The following is a 20,021-nucleotide window of genomic DNA, read 5'->3' on the forward strand; positions in this document are numbered from 1 at the left end:
TAATGAAAACCTAGAAATTTTGATAAGCTGTGCGCCTTTGTTGTTTTTCCAGATACACGAACATTTGAATTACTTTATTTACATGTAATTCTGCATGTAAACTGCTGATTGCATGCTGATTTATGGTAAATAAAAGTAAATAGGGATCACTGATTTGTTTTATACATCACTGTTCTTGCATGTTTTTTATCTTGCATGACAATGGAATATATTTGTATTAGTCTATGTATAACATATCTTGTGGTTTATGCATGCTGCACTAATCTCTGTTAAATCTGTCCCCTCTTTATTCAGAGCATGCTGTCTAGGTCCTTTAATTCCAATTATGCTGCAGTTAGCAGCTTTCACTATGGCAGCTCTAGGGATCTGCATGGCAGCCAAGGTAGTGTTGCCTTGAGTGTTGCAGACAGAAGAGGTTCTGGTGTGCACATTGTTCGAGTGAGTACCTACAGGAGGCTATTGCAATATATAGAAGGGGAAAGAATAAACTGTGAGAGGTGTCCTTAAACTGATACAGTTATCCTTTTATATATGGACAATGCTTTCAATAAAAAGAATATAATTTATGTGCTGATTTTTTTACAGGCATTAAATCAAAGACTTTGCCTTCACTTCATATGTTTTAACCTTATTGCAAGGCTTTTCAATTTAATGTCATGAAGTTGAGTTTTCTAATTGGCTTTTATAGATGCTTGAACATATGTAAAACTGTCTGGTTTCATTGTACATATGCGAACAAGAGATTACCATTCTGAATTTAACCTAGGTTGATAAAGGTTTGAACAAAATTTTATTATGCTTTTTCCTCCCACAGTAAGAAAACGTGAGGAAACAACTCCTTAACTCTGAGTGATGTTATGGTATCCATAGTGAGCAGGATAAAGTCAACAGAAGACTTCTTTTAACCATGTGAATCCTTGAATAGGCAGTCTTTAGCATTTGTTGACTTTTCTTATCAATGTATTGGTGATCAAAGACACCTCTGCAGTTTCTAGTTTTTGTAAATATCCAGCAATATTTTATGGGTGTGGTGTCTTGACTAGTAAGATTTTTCTACATAAACAATGTACTAGTTAATCAAAGAAGATAAAGAATGATAAAGCCCTTAAAATGTTTTATTCTGGGCTTCTTATGAGAATTTTTTAATTTGAATAATATGAAGACATTCTTCTTTACTGGTCCATTCTGTTTAAAGCATCCCCAGGCTTCTACTCCAGGAGACCAATGCCAGGATGAGGTATTCATTTCAGGACAGCAGAATTGCTCATCTGCCACGCTTAGTCTCAAAGATATTCCTCCAGACAGCATGAAGAAAATAGCTATGCAGGTAATTATCTACATGACACCATGGATATGATATATTTATTATTATTTATAGAAACATATGCTGGGATAGCAGTTAGAACTGGGGCTTCTTTAAAATGTAAAGCAGGATTTGACTTTCACTCAGATATTGAAGGTAGCGTAACTGAAATAGCATCCTCTTTTTGGAAGACAAAATAGTTAACTATATGAAGGGGGATAGTTTTAATTTTTCTTCAGCAGGGGCTTTGAAAGAAGAAATTTGCAGCAAAAGACATAATTGCAAGTGGAAATTGGAATGTGGAAGATGATTTCAGGAAAGCAAATTGAAGCTGATTAAACCTTTTAAAGAACAAACTTGAAATCTGTTGTGATGAAATTCTCATGATAAACTAGAATTTGTAGGAGACATTCTGTATTCATCTCTAAGGACCATCTATACAGGCAGGACTTACTACAATGAAACTAAATGGATGGTTGTAAGTTATTACGATGTAGCAATCTATTTTCTTTTTATAATGTCAGTAATTTCAGTTGCATTTCTACAGACATTGGATATTGGGAATTTGCATAGTTGTTGATACATGTTGCCTATGTAAACTCTTATCTCTGGCAATGCAACAAAAATAGTTTTCCTGTCATGCTTTAGATTTTCAGAAAAGGCAGTAGAAAATCATGTAAATTTAATACATGTGATGTGTAAATAAGCTAAAAAAATACACACACACATTACCATTTCTCAGAATCATTTTGGCATAAAAAACTCAACAGAATAGGTTCTGATATGTGTCCATTCACTTAGCATGGTTAAAGGTTTAAATTTGCACACTTTTATTTATAATAATTATTTATAGTTATAATTATTTATAATATTGAGAAATAGAGTATTTTAATATCCTTATATCCTATAACTAGTGGGATAATGGTGGTAGGCAGAAAAATCTGTAACTCAAGCCTGTAGCATTTTTTGAATGTGGGAATCATACAGATGCATGAGTGACTACTTAGGCTGGGTAAGAGCGTGAGGCATATGGGCGAGGAGGGAAAAGGCTGCCTATCTCAAAGCAGAGCTGCAGAGCTGAACAGTAACTGAGGCTTCAGTAAGAAATGTTGTCATCTCCAGCATTGTTCTTAGTGAAATGGTTTGAATGCACTATATGTCTTTACAGTTGTGTACCTTACTGCTGTCTGTCATCATTATACCTATCAAATCAGTGACACGTGTTTTAACAAAATAACAACATTTATTGGAAATATCATTACAGTTTTCATGTTAAAATCTTGAGCTTGTATATGAATTTACTCAGGTTCTCTTGTGAAGTAATCACCAAAAGATGCTCAGAGCATATAATTTCTGTCTGCTAGTTGTGTGGGATTCTTATTTTGTGTATGATCTACTGGGAATTGTTACAAAAATCTCTGAATTTTATGCAATAAAAGTGCAAACTATAATGACATCAACCAAGTGTCAATACTGTCAGTTGCACTGCCAGAAAATAATGATTAAGATAACTTAGTGAAGCAAGTGCTAAAAGAAAAGAGCTTGTCTAGTCTGTCCTAGTAGATTAACACTCAAAGTAAGTTTTTGTTTTTCAGATTTTTTTCTCAGGACATCAGAGCTGATGAATATAATGAAAATTGAGTGCAATTGTACATGATCCAAAAGAGTAGTTTTAGGAATGTCCCTAGAATTAAAAGCAGTCAAGCATGAGAAATATTGAAATAATAAAGGAGGAATTGAGGATTGCTGCTTATAAAATGCATGACATTGAATATTCATGTTTTATTCAGATACCTTTGACAAATGGACAAATGTGCCAGCCTCAAAGACCTCAGGCAAACCACAGCCAAGTCCATTATCTCCCTCCTCAATCATCAGTAGCAAGACATCCATCTAGAGAACAATTAATTGATTATCTGATGTTGAAAGTTGCCCACCAACCTCTCTATACCCAGTCTCAGTGTTCCCCCAGACAAGGCCACAAATTGGCAAAGCAAGAGGTAAGGATAAAAAAATCTAACTTGAATATATGACATCTGTCTGTCACTGATAGTGAATTGTTATATTGTTTTCATTTATTACTGTTTCTCTATAGATCGTAACAGAAATCATATAGGAATTTATCTCCAGCAAAAGACAATGTTATCTCAGTGCGGTTCTACTACTGAAACCACACTTTCCTTCTAGTTTTGCGCTCTTTTTCTTTTTAATGTGAACATTTTTAGAGAAATGCAGTAGTTTCTTAACAGAATGTACCAGAAATTTATGCTTTCATCTTTATACTGAGGTAGAAATTTATTTCTTGACTACATTTATTGATCAACAGCTAATTATTGATGTAGTAACTGGAAAAAAAAACAAAGTAACAGTACAACTTAGAGTACTTTGCATCTATTCATTGCTATCCAGAATGGTTCGAAAACCTGCAAATGTAAAGTGTGCAGCCCTAAACAAAAAACAGGATTAAAAAATGTGTAAGCATCTGATGCATGCCTGATAATTATCAGTTTTATTTATGATAGACAGATGTGGATAAGAAATTCTTATGCAATTTAATGGCTCTTTCATTGTGGGCAACTTTCTGTTCTTGGACACAGGATGTTTCCTCTGTATTATTTTGGGTTTTGAGAAAATACTGAGAGCTATTTTTTCATTCTGTGCTAGAATGAGAACATCTACTTTTTGTGTAAAATAAGTAAGTTTTCTAGTCAATTCTTCTGGAAAGAGAAAGGGGAGACAGTGTTGGCTATGTAGAACTTAAAGTGAAAGTAGGAACTAGGTTTGATTTTTAAAATTCACCTAGAAGTAGCAAAGAAACAGGAAGAACAAAAGTTCTTTCATATGAACATGTATATTTGTTGGGGGGGCATTAAATTCATTTACACAGTATCTAAATATCTCTGAATTTAAAGCCTACATGGACTTCTATAATCATAGTGATACTGGAGTAAAACTTGTGTACAATGATACAAGATGCTGTTTTATTGGAATCTTGTTCTGAATTAATATTATGAGATGTAATACTCTCTTGAATTGTGATAAATAGGGGGGGGGGGTTAGGGTTGTTTTTTTTAAAAGCTTTTGTTCAGCTGAATTCCTTAATAATAATTTCATTACTTTAGCTTTGGATGCAAATTTTCAGCCAGTTCTTCTAACTTTGGTTGTAACTATTTAGATTCGAGTGAGAATTGACAAGGATCCAGAACTTGGATTTAGTATATCAGGAGGAGTTGGTGGTAGAGGGAATCCATTCAGACCTGAAGATGATGTGAGTATTTTATACTAATGCATCTTAAAATCATTCTAATTCATTTTTTTCCTAGTTTTTACCAAATTAAAAAATATGTATAACCCCCAAACCCAAGCCACTAAATTCCAGGTCTTGATGGGTTATGGTCTAGACAAGTGGTCCATGCGGTGGGTGGGGAACTGGCTGACAGGCCACACCCAGAGGGTGTTGATAAATAGCTCTTCATCAAACTGGCAACCTGTCACAAGTGGGGTCCCCCAGGGATCAATATTGGGCCCAATGCTGTTTAATATCTTCATAAGTGATCTGGATGGTGGGATCAAGTGCGCCCTGATGAAGTTTGCAGATGATACTAAACTGAGTGGGGAAGTAGACACTTCAGAAAGGGAGAGCCACCCTGCAGGAAGACCTGGATAGGCTGGAAAAGTAGGCTAACAAGAACCTTATGAAGTTCAACAAGGACAAGTGTAAGGTCTTGCACCTGGGAAAACATAATCCAGGAGTGCAGCACAGACTGGGATCCACCTGGCTGGAGAGCAACTCTGTGGAAAGGGATCTAGGGGTCCTGGTGGACAACAAGCTCAATATGAGTGAACAGTGTGCTGCAGCAGCAAAGAAAGCCAACAGGATGTTGGGTTGCGTCAACAAGGGCATCACCAGCAGAGATAAAGAGGTTGTTATCCCACTCTACTCGGTGCTTGTCAGGTCACACCTGGAATACTGTGTTCAGTTTTGGTCCCAACTATACAAAAAAGATGTGGACAGACTGGAGCGGGTACAGAGAAGAGCCACCAGGATGATCAAAGGACTGGGAACTCTGCCCTATGAGGAAAGGCTGAGAGAATTGGGTTTGTTCAGCCTTGAGAAAAGAAGGCTCTGGGGAGACCTCATCACCATATTCCAGTACTTAAAGGGTGGCTACAAAGAAGATGGAGACTCCCTTTTTGCAAGTAGTCGCATGGAAAAGATGAGGGGTAACGGGTACGAGTTACTCCTGGGGAGATTCCAACTGGACACAAGAGGAAAATTTTTCACAATGAGAACAATCAGCCATTGGAATAATCTCCCCAGGGAAGTGGTGGATTCCCCAACATTGGACACTTTTAAGATTCATCTGGACAGAGTGCTGGGCCATCTTGTCTAGACGGAGCTTTTGCCAAGAAAGATTGGACCAGATGATGCTTGAGGTCCCTTCCAACCTGGTATTCTATGATTCTATGAAAATAGAGGACAAATTATTATTGAAAATCAAGGTGGTAGGTGACCACTGTGGTCACATGAAAACAGAGGATTATTCTGGCTGTTTCTTGCACTGTTCTAGATATCAGTCAACAGATTTGAGATAGTGAATTATGGAGTTTACAATTAGGAAGCCTCTTAAAAGAACATGATTTAGCCTACAGCCTTATTTCTGGTGGTTGATAATTCATCTTGACATGTACATCTGCAAAATTAAACAAAGGCAGATCAGAATTTACCCTTCAATATTCTTTTAAAGGCAGTTCTGGATTTAACATCAGAAAAGGAAGGCAGTCACAAAAGCCAGTTGATCTGTAGAATAATATTGCATTCTCTTCTACTTAGGATGGAAAATTGAGATGTTTTGAACTGCATCTCTTTCATGCTACCACAATATTTATGAAATAAATTGTTAAAAATGTTTTCTACCTCTGTTTTTCAAGGGTATATTTGTAACCAGAGTACAACCAGAAGGACCAGCATCTAGGTTGTTGCAGCCTGGAGATAAAATAATTCAGGTACTGTAGTCTTCTAATTAACTAGCCTGTGTAATATACCAGTTCATTTTTAGTTTGCATCTTTTCTAAGAGCAGAATATTTAATTTTTATATAGAATGCCAGTATCTTTTCCAGAAGCATTCTTATATTCTGTGATGATGCTTTTAGTTTTCTTCCACCTAACATAAGGATAGGTAATACAGGCTGAAGCATTAATCAGTTGGATAATTTTTCAAATTCTGGACATTTTTCACACTTTTAAAGACAAAAAGCAGGCCTAATGTTGTTATTCAAGACAGAATGTGAGCGTTTTCATTAGGCTTTTCTATCATTCAGTTATTTAAGTTGTTATTCACATGAAGTTTTCTGAAGAATGCATTGTCTGAACACCAGCAGTTGCCCCTCACAACCCCTCTCACCAGCTGCAACTCATACATTCCCCTCTGTCCTGGTTTTGGCTGAGAGTTAATTTTCTTCCGATTAGCTGGTATAGTGCTGTGGTTTGGATTTAGTATAAGAATAACATTGATAACACACTGATGTTTTTAGTTGTTGCTAAGTAATGCTTACACTAAGTCAAGGAATTTTTCAGCTTCTCATGCCCTGCCAGCAAGAAGGCTGGAGATACACAAGAAGCTGGGAGGGGACACAGCCAGCACAGGTGACCCAAACTGACCAAAGGGATATTCCCTACCATATGACGTCATGCTCAGCATATAACTGGGGGAAGTTGGCCGGGTGGGGGATGGCTGCTTGGGGACAGACTGGGCATTGATCAGAGGATGGTGAGCAATTGCATTGTGCATCACCTGTTTTGTATATTCTATTGTCATTGTTATCTCTTCCTTTTCTGTCCTATTAAACTGTCTTTATCTCCACCCATGAGTTTTACCTTTTTTTTCCTCGATTCTCTCCCCCATCCCACTGTGGGGGGTGGAGAGTGAGCGAATGGCTGTGTGGTGTTTAGCTGCCTTCCGGGTTAAACCACAATGTGGTTTGGCACCCAATGTGGGGCTCGAAGGGTTGAGATAATGACATATTTGACCAGAGCACATTAGAACAAATTTGTTATAAGCATTCATTATATTAGGTTAATAGTCGCTGGTCATAATGCTGATTTATTTGCTCTCAAAGTTGTTGTGCTTGTTCTCAGAGTTATGTGACACCTTACTTTCAATATATGTTCCCTGTTGTGCTATTTATCATCTCTGGGAACTGAGTCAAGGTTATCATTTTGTTGTACTTTGTAATACGGGCTTATGATATGATAAAGTTGTTGGTCACGAGAATAATCTCAGCATCGCAGTCATCTCTGTACTTATGGAGCCATCTATCGGAAACTATTAATAATTACACTTCTTACTTTTTCTCCTTGGAGAGCCAATATGTGGGGGAGACACCTTCCTTCACCTTCCCTTTCTCCTCCAGGCTAATTACAATAGCTCTCGAGAACATTGAATATCCTTGGGATGTTCAAACCAGCATGTTCCTATTGCTAGGTCTCCTGAATGTGGTTCAGGTCTGATTTGGGGTTAAACAGCTCTTTAAGAATACCACCCAGAGATCAACCCCAGTGACAGGCACTGTGGCTGAACCAGAGAACCTGTGCAGGTATCAGTCACCCCTATACACAAGAAGAAATACACAAGAAAATCAGCTCATTTAGTAAGGGATGAAGATGAACCAGGGCCATCACGAGAACAGGAGGAGGAAGAGGCAGAACCCTTAAACGAGGTGGTAACCAACCAATTCCTATCCCTGAGTGAGCTGAGAGATATGCAAAAAGATTTCAGTCATCGTCCAGGAGAGCAAATTGTCACCTGGCTGCTCCCATGCTGGGATAACGGGGCCAGTAGCCTGGAATTAGAGGGTAGGGAAACCAAGCAGCTGGGATCCCTGTCTAGGGAAGGGAGCATTGACAAAGTGATTGGAAAAGGAGCACAAGCCCTCAGCCTCTGGAGGCAACTCCTGTCAGGCATGAAGGTATCCCTTCAGTGAAGATGTTTTATGTCGGCCAGGCAAGTGGACCACCATGGAGCAAGGTACCCAGTACCTGAGGGAATCAGCCATCTGGGATATGTTTTATTATGACTTGGACAATGTGCAGTTACCCATCGATCCTGATGAAGTCCAATGTACTCGACCCGTGTGGAGGAAGTTTGTACAGAGCGTACCATCATGGTACACCAACTCATTAGCAGTGATGGACTGGAAAAGCAAAGAGGCACCAAAGGTGGATGAAGTGGCTGACTGACTCCGGCAATATGAAAAGAGTCTCTCTTCCTCCCTACAGTCCTTTGTCTAGGCTGTGGAAAAACTGTCCGAAAAACTGTCCCGGGAGTTCCAGCAACTCAGAGAGGATATGTCCTACTCCCCACCTGTACGGACCAGTATCTCAGCCATTAGCAGTAAGCGTTCCTCTGCTCAAGAGAGATGATATAGTAGATAGACACCAGGGGCTACTCTGTAGTTTTACCTGTGTGACCACGGAGAGGACATGAGGAAGTGGGATGGAAAACCTACCTTGACCCTAGAGGCACATGTACATGAGTTGCAAGGAAAAACAATCACAAATGGAGGTTCTTCCAGGAAAATTGCTGCTCCAGTTTCCAGTCAGCAGTTCCCCAGACAAAGCAGAAGGGCTGATTTTACTTCCAATCTTAATAAAGGTACTTCTGATTCATATTTACAAGAATTGAGTAGCATATACTATGACCAGGACTATAGGGAGCCTGCCTCCAGTCAGGTGGAGGAAAGGGACAACCGGGTTTACTGGACTGTGTGGATTCGATGCCCTGGCACAACAGACCCCCAGGAATATAAGACTCTAGTAGACACCGGTGCACAGTTTATGCACAGTTTCCCGCGCTGGAGCAGGGGAAGAATGTGAGGAGTCCTCCGCCTGAGGAGGAAGGAGTGGCAGAAACACCGTGTGATCAACTGACTGCAACCCCCATTCCCCGTCCCCCCGTGCCACTGACGGGGGAGTAGGTAGAAATCGGGAGTGAAGCAAATTTGCTGAGGGTACACTCTGTTCCCTCGTCCAGGTCATTGATGAATATTTTGAATAAGACCTGACCCAGTACTGACCCTTGGGGCACACCACTAGCTACAGGCCTCCAACTAGACTCTGCATCGCTTATCACAACCGTCTGGGCTCTGCCATTCAGCCAGTTCTCTATTCACCTCACTGACCACTCATCCAACCCACACTTCCTAAGGTTGCCTATGAGGATGTTATGAGAGATGGTGTCAAAAGCCTTGCTGAAGTCAAGGTAGACAACATCCACTGCTCTCCCTTCATCCACCCAGCTGGTCATGTCATCATAGAAGAATATGAGATTGGTCAGGCATGATTTCCCCTTGGTGAATCCATGTTGACCACTCCCAATAACCTTCTTCTCCTCTACGTGCTTATTGATAACCCCCAGAATAAGTTGTTCCATCATCTTTCCAGGGATGGAGGTGAGGCTGACTGGCCTGTAGTTTCCTGGGTCCTCCTCCTTGCCCTTGTTGAAGACCGGAGTGACATTGGCTTTCCTCCAGCCCTCAGGCACCTCTCCTGTTCTCCATGACTTTTGAAAGATGATGGAGAGCGACCTAGCAATAACATCTGCCAGCTCCCTCAGCACTCATGGGTGCATTCCATCAGGGCCCATGGATTTGTGGATGTTGAGTTTGCCTAGATGTTCTCTAACCCTATCCTCCTCGACCAAGGGAAGGTCTTCCTTTCTCCAGACTTTCTCCCTTACCTCCAGGGTCTGGGACTCCTGAGGGCTGGCCTTAGCAGTCAAGACTGAAGCAAAGGCAGCATTCAGTAACTCTGCCTTCTCTGTATCCTCCATCACCAGGGCACGCACCTCATTCAGCAGCGGGCCCACATTTTCCCTAGTCTTCCTTTTGCTGCTGATGTACTTGAAGAAGTCCTTCTTGTTGTCCTTGATGTTCTTTGTCTGATTTAATTCCAGCTGGGCCTTAGCCTTCCTTGTTGCATCCCTGCATTCTCTGACTACATCCCTATATTCTTCCCAAGTGCCCAGTCCCTTTTTCCACACACTGTAAACTTCTTTCTTCCCTTTGAATTTTTCCAGGAGCTCCTTACTCATCCATGCAGGTCTCTTGCCTCCTTTACTTGTCTTCCTATCTTTGGGATGAACAATATATATCAGACACAGGGGAAGCTTCTAGCAGCTTCTCACAGAAGCAGAAGCCCCCCTGCTACCAAAACCTTGCCACGCAAACCCAATACAGGGCACAGCCAGGACAGCTGATCCAAACTGACCCAAGCACAACTACAGACTCCCAAGAACAACTACAGGCTGGGCAGAGAATAGATTGAAAGCAGCCCTGAGGAGAAGGACTTGGGGATGTTGATTGATGAGAAGCTCAACATGAGCCGGCAGTGTGCGCTTGCAGTCCAGAAAGCCAACCACATCCTGGGCTGCATCAAAAGCAGCATGACCAGCAGGTCGAGGGAGGTGATCCTGCCCCTCTACTCCACTCTCGTGAGACCGCACCTGGAGTACTGCGTCCAGCTCTGGGGGCCCCAGTACAGGAGAGACATGGAGCTGTTGGACCGAGTCCAGAGGAGGGCCACGAAGCTGATCAGAGGGCTGGAGCACCTCTCCTCTGAGGACAGGCTGAGAGAGTTGGGATTGTTCAGATTGTTGGAGAAGAGAAGGCTCTGGGGAGACCTAATTGCGGCCTTCCAGTACCTGAAGGGGGCCTACAGGAAAGCTGGGGAGGGACTGTTTATGAGGGAGTGTAGTGACAGGACAAGGGGTAATGGGTTTAAGCTGAAGGAGGGTGGATTTAGATTAGATGTTAGGAAGAAATTCTTTACTGTGAGGGTGGTGAGGCACTGGAACAGGTTGCCCAGAGAGGTTGTGGATGCCCCCTCCCTGGAAGTGTTTAAGGCCAGGTTGGATGAGGCTTTGGGCAATGTGGTCTAGTGGAGGGTGTCCCTGTCCATGGCAGGGTGGTTGGAACTAGATGATGTTTGAGGTCCCTTCCAATGCAAACTATTCTATGATTCTATGATTCTATGATATTCCCTACAATATGATATCATGCTCAGTATATAACTGGGGGGAGTTGACCAGGCAGGGGATGGCTGCTCAGGGATGGGCTGGGCATCAGTCAGGGGATAGTGAGCAATTGCATTGTGCATCACTTGTTTTGTATATTGTATTATTATTAATATTGTTATTGTTATTATTATTTTTCTCTTCCTTTTCTGTCCTATTAAATTGACTTTATCTCAACCCACGAGTTTTACCTTTTTCTTTTTGATTCTCTCCCCCATCCCACTTTGGGGGGTGGGGGGTGAGTGAACGGCTGTGTGGTGTTTAGCTATATGCCAGGTTAAACTACAACACCCTACATCCTGCAGTTCTTGCCAGTCTTTGCTGCCTCTCCCCCAACTGACAGGCTGGACATGGGCAAGTTCTGGCAGAAGCTACCTCTTGGCTGGCTGATATCTGTCTAGTCACAGCATGTACCTCCTGGCTGCCCTGTCTGCTTCAGGCTAGCCAAGCAGATTGCTTCAGGCAACATGGCTTCTGGGCTGCAGCTGTGCAGTTCTTTTCTGTAGGAAGTCAATACCTTTCATACCTCTATTGTATCACATATGTTTGAAATTTGTCTGATGGGCTCATAAGTTATTTGAGAAGGAGTCAAATAAATGGGCAAAGGGATTATATAAGCCTTACTTTCTTAGGGAAACAGGCGAACAGGACATTTGAACAGTGCTGTAGAAACCCTTAAAGTTGCAGAGCTTGTTAAAAATTATTAATTATTCACCACATTACTAGTTTGAGAATGCTTATAGAGTCAACTCTGCTGCATTTCTTTTCTAAAAAAAAGACAAAACAAAACAAAACCACTCACAAGAAATTAAAAAACCCACTATTATATCAATTAAACCACAGCCTCATGTGAACTTTCTAAAACAAAGCCAAACCAAACACACAGCTGTGGTGGGTTGACCCTGGCTGAGGGCCAGGTGCCCACCAGAGCTGCTCTATCACTCCCCTCACTCACTAGACAGGGGAGAAAAAGTACAAAGAAAAGCTTATGGGTCGAGATAAGGACAGGGAGAGATCACTCACTAATTATCGTCATGAGCAAAACAGACTGAACTGAGAGAGGGAATTCATCTAATTTATTACTAAGCAAAACAGAGTAGAGGAATGAGAAATAAATCTTAAAACACCTCCCCCCACCCCTCCCATCTTCCCAGGCTCAACTTCACTCCCAGTTTCAACCTCCGCCCCCCTCAGTGGCACAGGGGGACGGGGAATGGGGGTTACGGTCAGTTCATCACACGTTGTTTCTGCTGCTTCTTCATCCTCGGGGGAGGACTCTTCTCATCATTCCCCTGCTCCAGCATGGGGTCCCTCTCACGAGAGACAGTCCTCCACAAACTTCTCCAACGTGAGTCTCTCCCACGGGGTGCAGACCTTCAGGAGCAAACTGCTCCAGCGTGGGTCCCCCATGGGGTCACAAGTCCTGTCAGCAAACCTGCTCTGGCGTGGGCTCCTCTCTCCATGGGTCCACAGGACCTGCCAGGAGCTTGCTCCAGCACGGGCTTCCCACGGGGTCACAGCCTCCTTCAGGTGTCTCCACCTGCTCCAGCATGGGGTCCTCCATGGGCTGCAGGTGGAATCTCTACACCCCCTCATCCTCCCTCCATGGACTGCAGGGGGACAGCCTGCTTCACCATGGTCTTCACCACGGGCTGCAGGGGGATCTCTGCTCCGGCGCCTGGAGCACCTCCTCCCCCTCCTTCTGCACTGACCTTGGTGTCTGCAGAGTTTCTTACATCTTCTCACTCCTCTCTCTGGCTGCACAGTCTCTCCCTAACTGTTTTTTTTTCCTTCTTAAATATGTTATCACAGAGGCACTGATTGGCTTGGCCTTGGCCAGCGGCAGGTCTGTCTTGGAGCCGGCTGGCATTGGCTCTATCAGACACAGAGGAAGCTTCTAGCAGCTTCCCACAGAAGCCACCCCTGTAGACCCCCCCCGCTACTAAAACCTTGCCACACAAACCTAACACAACAGCGTAATTCTTCCAGTTAAAGAAAAAGCCAACAAGCACTCAGAAAAAAAGGGAAAAAAAAACCAAACTAAGATCAAGTTGTTCCAACTAAAAGATAGCTTGGTTTTGAGCGTGGCAAATAGTTCTGTACTTGTTCTTCCTCATTGGGGCAAGAGAAAGCTGGCTTTAAGTCCTAGTTCTCTTACTGATGTAGATAACTTTAAGGAAGGAGGGGAACCCTCCAACACTCTGTACAGGAACAAGAAGCATGTTAAACCTTTGAAAATACTGGCAGCATATTTATTACATATGTATAGAGTGGAAAGTGTGTGAAAGAGTGACTTTAGTTTCAATGGTTTATTCCTGTATTTCTGGAATTTCATTTGTCTGTGTGACATTTATAATGAAGTTTCCTTTTGTCATGCTGGTGCTCTGCCTGAGTTTTGCTTTTTGTTTAACGAGGAATTCATAGTTTGAAAGAGTTGAAGAAGTTGCATTTGCATGCTTAGACAATTACAGGCCGTTTCATTTCTTATAACTAACAATATTTTTTTTGTAACAGTGTGTTCTTTATACTTGTGATAATCCCAGTGACAATGTAATGACAGTCCTACTGTCTTGTTGCCTCTTAGACAACATCTGCAGTTTTTGACTGAATGTCATCTCTCCCAAAGTGATGTTGCTGTGCTTGATTTTGCAACATTCTCTGTAAAACATGCATTAGACATGCATACTATAATGTGTGTCTAATACATACGGCTAATAAAACTATTTTATGTGAATAGTAAGTAGATAATTGCATGTAAGTCTTAAGATATTGTTGCATATTAGGTTAGGACTAGGACATTCTGTACAGATGATGATTTGGAATGGTTATTGCCATGTTTGCTCTCTGAACAGTCTATATGTAAAACTTTCTCTGCAACCCTAGACAGATTTAAAAATCACTGCCTTTACAACAAAGGATTCAGCTGGTAGCAACAGCAAGTGTTTGGCGATGAGATAAGCAGCTGCAACTCCAAAATGGCACAGCTAAGGTGCAGAGCACACTACTGGTTCTCTCTGTTGCCACATAAGAGGCAGTAGCTCATGGAGAAAGGTGGGATGCACAACTGGAAGCAGTAACAGTTTAAAATGGACAAATCTGTCATTCCAAAAAATTTTACCACCCAGACAGAATGTGAATTTGCAGTAATGCACCCTGAGAAGTTGGAACTGTAACCATGTTTTCCCTGTCTTTTGTAGGCCATTTAGGCTTGCTTGTGTTTGACAAGCCAAACCTGTCCCAAGAATGACCTTGTTGCTTAGGGTCATAGGAAAATTCAAGCTGGGGGTGACCTCAGGAGGTCTCATGCCCAACCTCCTGCTCAAAGCAGGGTCAACTAATAGGTCGGAACAGGTTACTCAGGGATTTATCCAGAAGATCCTAGAAAACCTCTAAGGACAAAGACTGCATAACCTGTCAGAGCAACCTGGTCCACTGCTAGACATGGCAGGGGAATGGGAATTTTCATTACATCCAGATTGAACTGTGTTCCACAAAGGGGTAGACTGGCAGGGGAGTGGGATTAATGTGTCACAATATAATGGTTTTAGTGTTAGTAACAAGTATTCTAAGCTCTTTTCAACTTCCTATTACTGCTGTCTCAACTACCAAGCTATAGTAGCAGGCCTTGTGGTAAGGTGAATCAGTTTCTACCAGATTGCCTGTTTAAATTGTCTGGATTTACTTGCTGAAAGATAACATGCTCTCTTTCTTGTGAAATCAGCCCCTCACATGAAAGGTAAGAGTTCCCCTAGATACATACTTCATAAGGAATTAAAGGTACTGGATTTTTGAGGGTACAGAGGAATATAGAGGAGAACACCCAAAGCATGGGAAGAAATTGGAGTTCTAGAAAGGGGAGTAAAGTCCTACTAAAATGGCTCCCAATGCCATGAATGTTTTTTTTTTGTTAAAGGCTTCAATAGTTTTAATCTATCACAAATACCATTTCTAGTATTTAAACTGGTATGTATCATTTATACTGCATTTTCTTTTTTTGGTGTGGCTGTATTAAGGCTGATGAATATGATGTCTGATGTTAATGGCTTAAAGTTCAACTTTCTCTTTTGGTTATTTGCGAATATATTCAATACCTTCAGGGCAAAATTCTTCCAAGGCTAGCACAATAGTTTAATTTCTTGTAGCATATAGGTACATGTTCAATTCACATCAACAATGTAATCTGCAAATCTGCAGTGTTTTATTGTCTACAGTCATATAAAATTTGATTATTTTAAACTTAGTTCAAGCTTAAACTGACATGAAATATGAGACTGTCATTTTCAATTTTAAAATTTTCTTTTTAGGCTAATGGATACAGCTTCATCAATATTGATCATGGACAAGCAGTATCTTTGCTAAAGACTTTTCAAAATGCAGTGGAACTCATCATTGTACGAGAAGTTTCTTCATAAATACTGTGAATTGAGGGGAAAAGCCAGCAGGATTCATTGAAAGACTTATGGGAAATGGAATATTTTGCCTATTTTTATACATGAAAGGAACTTGAAAATAATTATGATCAAAATTTGTACTGGAAATTAAATCCTGAACTTGTGGTTAAAGGGGGGAAAACCCACTGTATAGAACATTCAAGAAATCATTTTGGAAATTCATATGGTGAATAAACTTGTTTTTAAGCATTATAGCAATCTAAGGATCACTCCTTCAAGAACAAACCTGTGTTGTTTATTTGTACCGATGGTAGGTTTATTTTTGGATAATTCATACATGCTGCTAAACTTTGTGCAAGGCTTTGCAAAGCCTTGGTTGTAGCCAATGGACAGATGGCAGGACTGTCTGTCCTGTAGCTGTTTATTGCTTCTTTTTTTATTCACCAGTTATTAATGCGTTATGCTGAAACCACTTCTGTAGATGTGGACAGGAGATATGAAATGTTGGCTTTGCTATGTGCACATTGTATAGATGAATGGGTAGATGGAAGGTGGTGCTGGTTGGACAGAATAAAGATCAGGTAAAACAACTATCTGCTATCTAAATCTGGAATCAAGAAAGAAGAAAAAGTGTTTAGTTCTGGAGTGTATGTCTACCAATAGACAATGCAATAAAAGATTACAGTGTTTTTTAGGAAGACTATAACTACAAATTTGTGATATTCTACAGGATTTGTTCTTAATGTAGTCATTGAATATTCATTTGCCACATGTGATTCATGTTTAGTTGGGTTTTCTTGCATACAGAATTTTTTCAACTGTACTGTGGAAATGTGCCCAGAGGTTTTTCTCTGCCATGGAAATCCCCAATTTTGTGCAAATGGTGATATTTATCTTTATGAAAAGTACTCCATTTTAACCTTTTAGATTTTAAAAATGAAACTGAAATGGCCAGTTTTTAAGGTTGTTGCCTTTAATATATATTTAAACACAAAGTAAATGATGCAAGATATGAAAGTCATCTTGATTTTGTTTGGCCTTTGCATTGCCTTGTTAATCAAAAAGGAAACCATATGTATGGAGCTAGGTAACCAAAACAAGTTTGTGAAACTTTGAACAGTGATGGACAATTGCTGTGGTGAGATGGAGAGCAAAGGGAGAGTGTACTTAAAACCCATCAGTTCGTAATGATGTTTCTTAAAGGGCTGTTCCTACAGGTAACATTAAATGTGAACTAGACACTTCAGAGTCATTAAAGGGTTTCTAACTATATTAATGTAATAGTGATTTACCACAGGCTGCCTTTGTTCCTTATTACTGTATGAAATATTAATTATGCTTTTATTAATTTTGTTTACCAGAACTATTAACTTTATTTTTCTCTTTCTCCTTTGTAATTGAATAGACACTGCATAATCTGCAGTGATAATTAATATGCAGTTGTTATGAACTAGGGAAAAGTGCCATAGAAGACCAATAACTTTTTTAATCAGGGCTAATGATTAGCCTGTCATTGGAACAATATTCAGATATTGCAGTTCATTTTTAATTACATATAAGTTGGTAGTTTGAAACAGGTATAAGTTGCTTTTTTCAACCCATGTGTACAAAAGTAAATGTTTTTAATAAAGCTAGCAAAAACACCAGCCTCCTATAGTTTTGGGACAATGAGCTGGAAGAGAGAGGAATTATACATAGCTAGTGGTAATAAACAGGCAGTACTTAAATAAGTGAACTCCAATATTATTGTACTTCTTTCAAAGATGTTAACTATTGCTTATTGTACTGTGTATAGTTCTAATAATTTTAATTGAAACCCTTTAGCAACTGTTTGTATATTTTTTTTTAGTTGATTTTCAGTAATATTTACATAGGAAATTATTTTTTATATATTAGCAGAAATGTGCTTTATTTTGATAAAATTCACTTATTTTCTGTGTGCTGTTAATCTTCAAAGAAAAGAATGAGAAACATAGCTATATAATGGCAGGCTTCAGTGTTCTCCTTCTAAGATGTGTTTTGTTGTTGTTTAGTTTCTATTTTTTAATTGAAAATGCAAAATGTTCACACTGCCTTTTAAAGGGAATGCATACAGACAAGTCCTAAATTAACTTGGTCTTCTGCATAACCTGTATCTTTGGGAAGGGGAAAAGTCCAAAAAGCAGAACTGATTCTTTACTGATCTTGGACTGACTTTGTATACATTTTACAGTACATTTAAATATATCACTGAGGAATTATACTGTATTGCATTTTGCTTTAATGGTAACAGAAGTTTTAAACTTCATTTTCAGATTTACATATCACAGGAAAATTCTATCAAAAATGTTTGGCTCTGGTAGAACTGTAGGAGTAGAGATTTACAGCAAGTTTAGTATTTCTTGTGGAAATAGAATAGTTGGAGGGGACCTACAATGATCATCTAGTCCAACTGCCTGAGCAATTCAGGGCTGTCCAAGTTAAAGCATGTTATTAAGGGCATTGTCCAAATGCCTCTTAAACACTGACAGGCTTGGGGCATTGACCACCTCTCTAGGAAGCCTGTTCCAGTGTTTGACTGCCCTCTCGGTAAAGAAATGCTTCCTAATGTTAACTCTGAACCTCTCCTGATGCAGCTTTGAACCATTCCCACGCATCCTATCACTGGCTCCCAGGGAGAAGAGATCAGCACCTCCCTCTCCACTTCCCCTCCTCAGGAAGCTGTAGAGACCAATGAGGTCACCCCTCAGCCTCCTTTTCTCCAAACTAGACAAGTCCAAAGTCCTTAGCCGCTCCTCATAGGACATTCCTCACAGCCCTTTCACCAGCTTTGTTGCCCTCCTCTGGACGCATTCAAGGACCTTCACATCCTTCTTAAATTGTGGGGCCCAGAACTGTACACAGTACACAAGGTGAGGCCGCACCAACGCTAAATACAGCGGGATAATCACCTCTTTTGACCAGCTGGTTATACTGTGTTTGATGCACCCCAGGATGTGGTTTGCCCTGTTGGCTGCCAGGACACACTGCTGACTTATATTGAGCCTGCTGTCAAGCAGCACCCCCAGATCCCTTTCTGCAGGGCTGTTCTCCAGCCACTCCTCTCCCAATTTATACTTGTGCCTGGTGTTACTCTGTCCTAGGTGCAGAATCCATTTGTTCTTGTTAAATTTCATCATAGCCCAATGCTCCAATCTATCATCTAGATCCCTCTGCAAGGCCTCTTGTCCCTCGAGAGAGTCAACAGCACCTCCCAGTTTGGTATCATCAGCAAAACTTGCTAATGGTGCATTCAACTCCTGCATCCAGATCATTGATAAAAATATTGAGCAGAACTGGCTCTAGAATTGAACCCTGAGGAACACTGCTGGTGACTGATCGTCAGCCAGATGTAGCCCCATTCACTACAACCCTTTGAGCTCTGCCCTTAAGTCAGTTCTTCACCCAGCGCACTGTGAACTAGCTCATCTCACAGTTGGACAACTTGTCCAGAAGGATGCTGTGAGGGACAATATCAAAAGCCTTACTAAAATCCAGAAAAACTACATCCACTGCCTTCCCTTCATCCAGTAGGCAGGTGACCTTGTCATAGAAGGATATCAAATTAAATAGGACTTTCCCTTTGTGAACCCATGTTGACTGTGCCTGATGATTTCATTGTTCTTTAAATGCCTTTCAATAGTACACAGTATGATCTGCTCCATAATTTTTCCAGGAACTGAGGTTATATTAACATGTCTGTAGTTCCCTGGGTCTTCACTCATGCCCTTCTTGAAAATTGGAATAATGTCTAGCTTCCAGTCAACAGGGACCTCCCCAGACTCCAAAGATATTTGGTAGATGATCAAGAGGAGTCCTGCTGTAACATCCACTAGCTCTTTAAGTACTCTGGGATTAATCCCATCAGGCCCCATGTACCTGTGAACATTCAGCTGATACAGCTGGTCCCTTTTACAATTTCAGCGTCCACAAATGGAAAGTCACTGCTCTCGCACTCATAGTCCTCTGACTCAGAGGACTGGACAGCCCAAGGTCTGTCAGTATTATTAAAGACTGAGGGGGGGGGGGAAAAAAACCCAAACAAAAAACATTGAATGCCTCCACTTTTTCTTCATCCCTATTTGTCAAGTGACCATCTTCAACAAGTATTGGGTCAACGTTTTCTTTAGATCTCCTTTTGCTATTAATGTACTTACAAAATATAAGTACATGGCCAAAGCTTGTTTTCAGTAAATTAGCAAATTAACTATCTAATAAAACAAGGATTATTCAGT

At 40.8% G+C, this 20,021-nt stretch overlaps 1 protein-coding gene across 17 annotated transcripts in view; it reads left to right on the forward strand.

The window, feature by feature from the left end:
- LOC142599150 (erbin-like) overlaps positions 1 to 19,808 on the forward strand; it is a 157,486-nt gene extending 137,678 nt beyond the window's left edge. For 12 of the 17 annotated variants that reach the window (XM_075738855.1, XM_075738864.1, XM_075738865.1 and 9 more), the window contains 6 exons: positions 295 to 438; positions 1,196 to 1,327; positions 3,094 to 3,303; positions 4,479 to 4,571; positions 6,236 to 6,310; positions 15,682 to 19,808. In XM_075738855.1, the coding sequence (XP_075594970.1) occupies positions 295 to 438; positions 1,196 to 1,327; positions 3,094 to 3,303; positions 4,479 to 4,571; positions 6,236 to 6,310; positions 15,682 to 15,789 (762 nt within the window). In that variant the 3' untranslated portion in view covers positions 15,790 to 19,808. The remainder of the gene's footprint in view (positions 1 to 294; positions 439 to 1,195; positions 1,328 to 3,093; positions 3,304 to 4,478; positions 4,572 to 6,235; positions 6,311 to 15,681) is intronic. The other 5 variants (XM_075738870.1, XM_075738874.1, XM_075738871.1 and 2 more) reach the window with 3 other exon arrangements.
- Positions 19,809 to 20,021: the final 213 nt, after the last annotated feature.

Source organism: Balearica regulorum, chromosome W (assembly GCF_011004875.1).
Source record: "Balearica regulorum gibbericeps isolate bBalReg1 chromosome W, bBalReg1.pri, whole genome shotgun sequence".
Lineage (NCBI taxonomy): Eukaryota > Metazoa > Chordata > Aves > Gruiformes > Gruidae > Balearica > Balearica regulorum.